The following is a 6,000-nucleotide window of genomic DNA, read 5'->3' on the forward strand; positions in this document are numbered from 1 at the left end:
GCCCCATTGGTAACACCAGATGAGGTATTGCTCACAGAGGGGAGCATTTTCGTTCATTCAAGATGGTACCAGGTATGCAGGAGTAGCAGTGGTGACCTAAGATAAGACTATCTAGGCACAATCTTTAAGCAGGAGAACCTCAGCTCAACAAGTTGAGCTTTTAGCTTTTACAGAGCATTCTGCTGGGGGAAAAGACTATATGATATCACTATATACACTGACAGCCAATGAGCTGTCACCATTGGCCAGGTCAATGGGGCTCTATACAGGGAAAAGAGAACTTTCAACCTCAGCAGAAAAAGTAATCAAAAACAGAAGAAATCTTAGTCCTATGAGAAGTTATATGGTTAAGAGGGCAGCCACTGTCCATTGCAAAGGACATCACAAAGGGGATTCCCCAGGAACCAAAGTAATAAAGTGACTGACTTGGCTGCCTGGGAAGTAGCCCCTAGAACCAGTGGGGCCTCTCTAAGTCTTAGAGGCTCTGCTAGAGCCCAGTTTACCAGACTACTCATAATGCACGCCAGGGGAAGACTGTATGAAAACAAGAATTCGCCATCTAGGATAGATGGTAGTAGATCCATCCTTCCCATGAGTCTGGGAAAGTGATGGGTTAAGAACCCCACTAAGCCACCACGTAGGAGTCATGAATACTGTTCAACTCCTCAGATCTAGGTATTATGTTCCAAATTTGAAAGCCTAATTAAAGACATCAACTTTAGAAGTGCCATCTGTACTCAGCTAAACCCCAAAGGGAGAAGAGCCCACAAAGGACCTAGGCTTGAGGAAATGGGCCTGGGGAACATTTGGAGTTGGACTTTATTGAAATCAGGCCTACTGGTTTGGGCTATAAATATTTGCTGGTGTCTGTAGACACCTTCTGGAGATGGGTGGAGGCCTACCTCACCAGAACACAGACTGCTCTAACAATTACTAAGAAACTTCTTCAGGAAGTAATTCTTAGCTTTGGACTGTCCCTAGCATTGGGGTCCAGCAATGTCCTGGCCAAAGTGTCTCACACTCAGACAAAGGTATTAACTGGAAATTGCATTGTGCATTTAGGCTAGAGCTCATGTCAGGCAGAGAGGATGAATAAAACTTTTAAGGAGACTCTGACCAAACTGGAAACTGGAGAACACTGGGCCAACCTCCTCCCTTTGCCCTGCTCAGGGCCCACTGTACTCCTCACTGGAAAGGGATCACTTCTTTGTGAAACGATGTCTGGGAAACCACCGCCCATCCTCCCCAAATGCCAAGATATTCCCCAAGCAGAAATGTCTAATCATTCCCTTCTCAAGTACTTGCACACTTAGCAGGAACTTGCCAGGCCACTGACCAGACTGTGAGGGTATCTTGCCTTCGCCCACCTCTGAACCCCCTCACCAGTTCCAGCCATACTTGGTTTGGATAAAGTGGATCCCTACCTGGAACCTGTCTAGAAGGGACTCTACCCAGCCATCCTCACTAATACAACTGCAGTCGAAGTAGCTGGTGTTATCCCTTGGAGTCATTACTCTCAATTAAAAAAATAAAAAGAACCACTGAGGACAGATGGACAGTCACTTGGACCTCAGACCCCTTAAAGAGAAGACTGACCAGAGTTTACTAGACATCGATATATAATTCCCATCAGCCCCAAACCTGGACATGGGAACTCAGAAAACCCAGGGATAAGAATTTTTTTGTCAGCCAGGTGTTGGTGGCACACGCCTTTAATTCCGACACACGGGAGGCAGAGGCAGGCTGATCTCTTGAGAGTTTGAGGCCAGTGTGGTCTACAGAACGAGTTCCAGGACAACCTCCAAAGCAATACAGAGAAACCCTGTCTCAAAAAAGCAAAACAAAAAGAATGTTTTTGTCCCTTCCAGTGGTGAAACCATATGGATCTAGAGAAGGGACAAGGGTCAGTCAATCAGGTTATAAGAAAAAAGCCTTTAGGGATTATAATTTTATGCATGTCTGGCCAATGGTGAGTTGCCCTGCCAAGGACAAGGTGCCTACATATAGTCCTCAAATTATAATCTTGCTTCTTCAATAATATTGCTTTACAATAATAATATTTGCTCAGATGTCCAAAGAACCAATATTAGCCTAGAAGACTGCATATTCTTTCTTGCCCCTGAAACTACCTACGTGGCTTGCTTGTATTAATAATTTAACTAAATGTGCCGCCTCCAACTCACTGGAAAGTCACACTCCTAACTCTATGCATGTATATTGGTCTATGTTATCCTGTTCGTACATGCCTGTAATAAATAAGAAGGGAAACCTCATCTTGGCCTTGTCACAATGTTAAGTCAAAAGGGACCCAATTCTAGCCCTGATCCTAGTAGAGACAGGAACAGCCAGTACAGCTGCCATAGGCACCTCAGCCTTGGTTGTTGGAACTCAGTTCCCAGAATCAGTGAAACCTAGACCACTTCTAGGCTGGAGAGCCAAGCTGACTCTCTTGCAGAGGTAGTCCTACAGAATTTAAGGAGGCTAATCTACCTTTTTTTTTTTTTTAAGTGAAACAGAGGGTTTGGCATGTTTCATGCCAACCAACAGGGGTTAATAAGGGAAACCTTGCCATGGTCAGGGAAAACCTTAAAGAAAGGGAAGAAAGGCGACACAGACAATTGTTATCAGTCTGTTTACCTGGTCCCCACTGAGGTGTCGGGGCCATGACTAAGTTCCAGTATTGGGCGAAAGCCTGGAGATTTAGTTAAAAAACCAAGCCGTCCGGCCACTTGCGCTATGTGCACCTGTCCAACTGTATTCGTCTTCTTTATTCCAGGGGAAGAGCAGCCTTATATACACTTACAGCACAGTGGAGAAACCCCAGGTGTCAGAGCTCGTGGAGAAGAGCTTGTGGGGCAAGGTGGGGGGCTGAAGCCAGGTCTAGAAAACAGGATGCACCTGTGGCTATTGGCTGACAAGCAACTCACAGAGACCCCATGGGGGCTGGGACCCAAAACCCATAGCTGACCACCCTGTCAGCATTAGCCCGATTGTTGATTCCTATCCTGATCCAGCTAACTGGGGGACCCTGCACCCCAACTTCATGACCAATATATCAGTCAGAATAAACTCAGGCTACTACTGGTCCTTAGGACCAACCATGTCCCCAACCCCCAGAACAGGACAAGCCAATGCTTCAACTCATGCCCACAGAACCAATTAGGGAATGAACTGACAGGGCAAGATAGTGCAGAGGTTTCTGTACCTTGTATTTTGGCTGAGGTCATTTTAGGTTTGACTAGAGTTTGGCCTCCTTGATGGAGAATCTTGAGGAAAATGATAACGCTCTATTCTAAGAGTCTTGAGTGAGGTCAAGATGCCCAGCTAATGTATGTTGGCTTCTGTTAAACTGCCTGCTTGTGCAAACCTCTTCCAGTTAAACTGCTTACCTTAGCATCTGCTAAACTGCTTGCTTGTACAAACACACCCCCCACCCTTTGCAACTGCCAGTGGTTTTCAATCTTGCTAATGCTATGACCCCCTAACCATAAAACTATTTTTGTTGCTTCTGTGTGACTGTAATTTTGCCTCTATTATGAATCATAATATAAATATCTGATATGCAACCCCTGTGAAAGGGTCATTAGGCCCAAGGGTTGGACCCTCAGGTTGAGAACCACCAGGTGTAATCCCAGCCAACTGGAATAAAGACTTTAAATTGGGTATAGATGACTGAGTAGTCTCTTGTGGGCTCCCCATAACAATAGAGACCCACGAAAACAGTTTCCTATGACTGAAGACAGCGCTAAGACAGTGAGTGCTGAGTGAGTTTAAGACAACAATCCAAGCACACAATCTCATACCAACATAGTGTAATTTAACATACTAACTCAAAGCAGTTATTCCCTTTCAAACACATGTTAAAAGTGAGTAGCCAGCCGGGCGTTGGTGGTGCAAGCCTTTAATCCCAGCACTCGGGAGGCAGAGGCAGGCGATCTCTGTGAGTTCGAGGCCATCCTGGTCTACAAAGCTACACAGAGAAACCCTGTCTCGAAAAAATAAACAAAAAAGTGACTAGCCAACAGGTGTGATGGCTTATACCTGTGATCCTCATTCTGAAGAGGCTGAGGCGGGAAGATTGCTAGTTGCGAACAAGTCTGGATGGCTACATAAGTCAAACAAAACACACACACCAATAAACAAAAACAAAACACGAATAGAAACAGATTTCTCTTCTCCGGTTATGTCGTATTCTTAAAAGACGTCAATTTGCCCAAATATTGGCAATGTGAAGAGTTAAAAGCTTCTAGCGCCCTCCCAGAAATCCCTGCACTAAACCTGTTAACAGAGGCAATGGGAACTACCTGTCAAAAACTAATTACCCAGGAACGCCACAAACGAGAAAGTAACTTCCAAACGCTGCGTGTACAAAACACTCTGCAAGTCCATTTACTTTCTGCCGTCTATCGCGTCGCTCAAAATGATCATCTCCGAAAAAAAGCAGCAGACGACAAAACTCGGTCTCCCGCTTCCTTTGTCCCCGGCGGAGAGGACAGAGGAGGGGGAACTCATTAAGGTACAAGAGCCCCGGACGCCCGAGATTCGAAACAGACGGCAGGCAATCTGCAATCAATCATCAAAGAAAACTCCCCATCACCGCTTCATCTCCATCCTTCCCTCCCTCCATCCCTCCCCCTCCTTCTCCTCCTCCTCTCCGGCTCGTAGAACCCGGGGTGTGCACGAGCCGACTGGCATCATCGCCCGCACCCGGACAAAGCTCGGCGGAGGCAGCTGCAAACTCAGCCGCGGCCGTCAGAGCTCCATCCCAAGTCGCCGGGCCAGCCCTCCCGGGCCCTCGCCGCCACCCCTCCCGGGCCGCGTGACAGCGGGCGGCGGGGCCCCCTCTCACCTTGGGTAGCGAACGGCGAAGGACCGCCGGCGGCCGGGGAGCCCGGGGCGGGGCGGGGGGCGGGACGGGCGGGGCGGCGGTCTCGGCCGAGCCGAGCGCGGGCGCCGTCAGCATGAGGTAGCGCTGGGGCGCGGGCAGGCAGCGCTGGCAGAACGAGTGCAAGCAGGGCAGCAGCTTGGGCGCCCGGCTCTGGATGTTCTGGTGGCACACGGCGCAAGTGTCCAACAGGTTGAGCCGGGCTGCCTCGCCGCCGCTCTCCGAGTCCGGGCCCTGCCGGCTCTCGGCCTCGTTCTCCCCGCCCGGCGCCGCTCCGGGGCCCCCGGCCGGAGCCGCCGCCTTCTCCACAGCCACCTCCATTGTCCTGCGGCCGCCGCCGGGGAAGCGGGAGCGCGCTCGCCGCCCCGCCGCCCCCGACGACCGCCCTCCGCCGCCGCCGCCCCGCCGCCGCCCGCTTCTCCTCGGAGGCCGCGCGGACTCGGCGGAGGAGGGAGCGCAGGGAGGAAGCCGCCTGCCTCCCGAGTGGCGCGGCCGGAAGACGCGGAGCTGTCAACGGGGACCGCTTCTCGCACCGCGACGCCGCCGCGCGGGCCACCGGGCAAACGGCCGCCCAGCCGCTCGAACCCGCCCAGCGCGACCGCTCGCTCGCTCGCCCGCCCTCCTCCTCCTCCTCCTCCTCCCGCGCCCAGCAGCCTCTCTCTCGGGCCCCCTGGACCACCGCGGGCCCCGCCCCCACCTCCCTCTCCCAGCAACCGCGGCGCCAGCCAGCGCCGCGCCAGCCAATGGGTGCCGCGCCTGCCTAGGGGGCGGGGCCGGCGGGAGCCCGCGAGGCTCGGACGGCCCCCCGCGGGAGGCTGGGAGTGGGCGGGGCCGGCCCCCGGCTCCGGACGCCGAGGCCCGCGGCCGCTGATTGGCTCGCGGGGTGAGTCTCCGCTCTGAAGGTAGTAAAACGGTCGTTTGTTACGGAGCGCGAGCCGGCGCCCGGTTCGGCCCGCGGCTGTGGCCCCGCCCAGGGGGCGGGGCTCCACCTTAGCTGTCCAACCTGGTTAATTAGGAAACTCCTTTGAAAACTGCTTTCGCTGCGCCAGACCGCGAGGGGAAGATCGGGGGAGGGTCCAGGGAGGAGGGCGAGGAAGTAAGAAACGTGCAAATGA

The 6,000-nt window shown here is 52.5% G+C and overlaps 1 protein-coding gene across 1 annotated transcript in view; it reads right to left on the reverse strand.

The window, feature by feature from the left end:
• Trim24 (tripartite motif containing 24) overlaps nt 1-5,275 on the reverse strand; it is a 96,609-nt gene extending 91,334 nt beyond the window's left edge. Inside the window, 2 exon segments of the mRNA XM_027391468.2 lie at nt 4,850-4,903; nt 4,906-5,275. Coding sequence (XP_027247269.1) covers nt 4,850-4,903; nt 4,906-5,206 — 355 coding nt within the window. The 5' untranslated portion in view covers nt 5,207-5,275.
• Between the last annotated feature and the right edge of the window lie 725 nt (nt 5,276-6,000).

Source organism: Cricetulus griseus (assembly GCF_003668045.3).
Source record: "Cricetulus griseus strain 17A/GY chromosome 1 unlocalized genomic scaffold, alternate assembly CriGri-PICRH-1.0 chr1_0, whole genome shotgun sequence".
NCBI classification, from domain to species: Eukaryota; Metazoa; Chordata; class Mammalia; order Rodentia; family Cricetidae; genus Cricetulus; species Cricetulus griseus.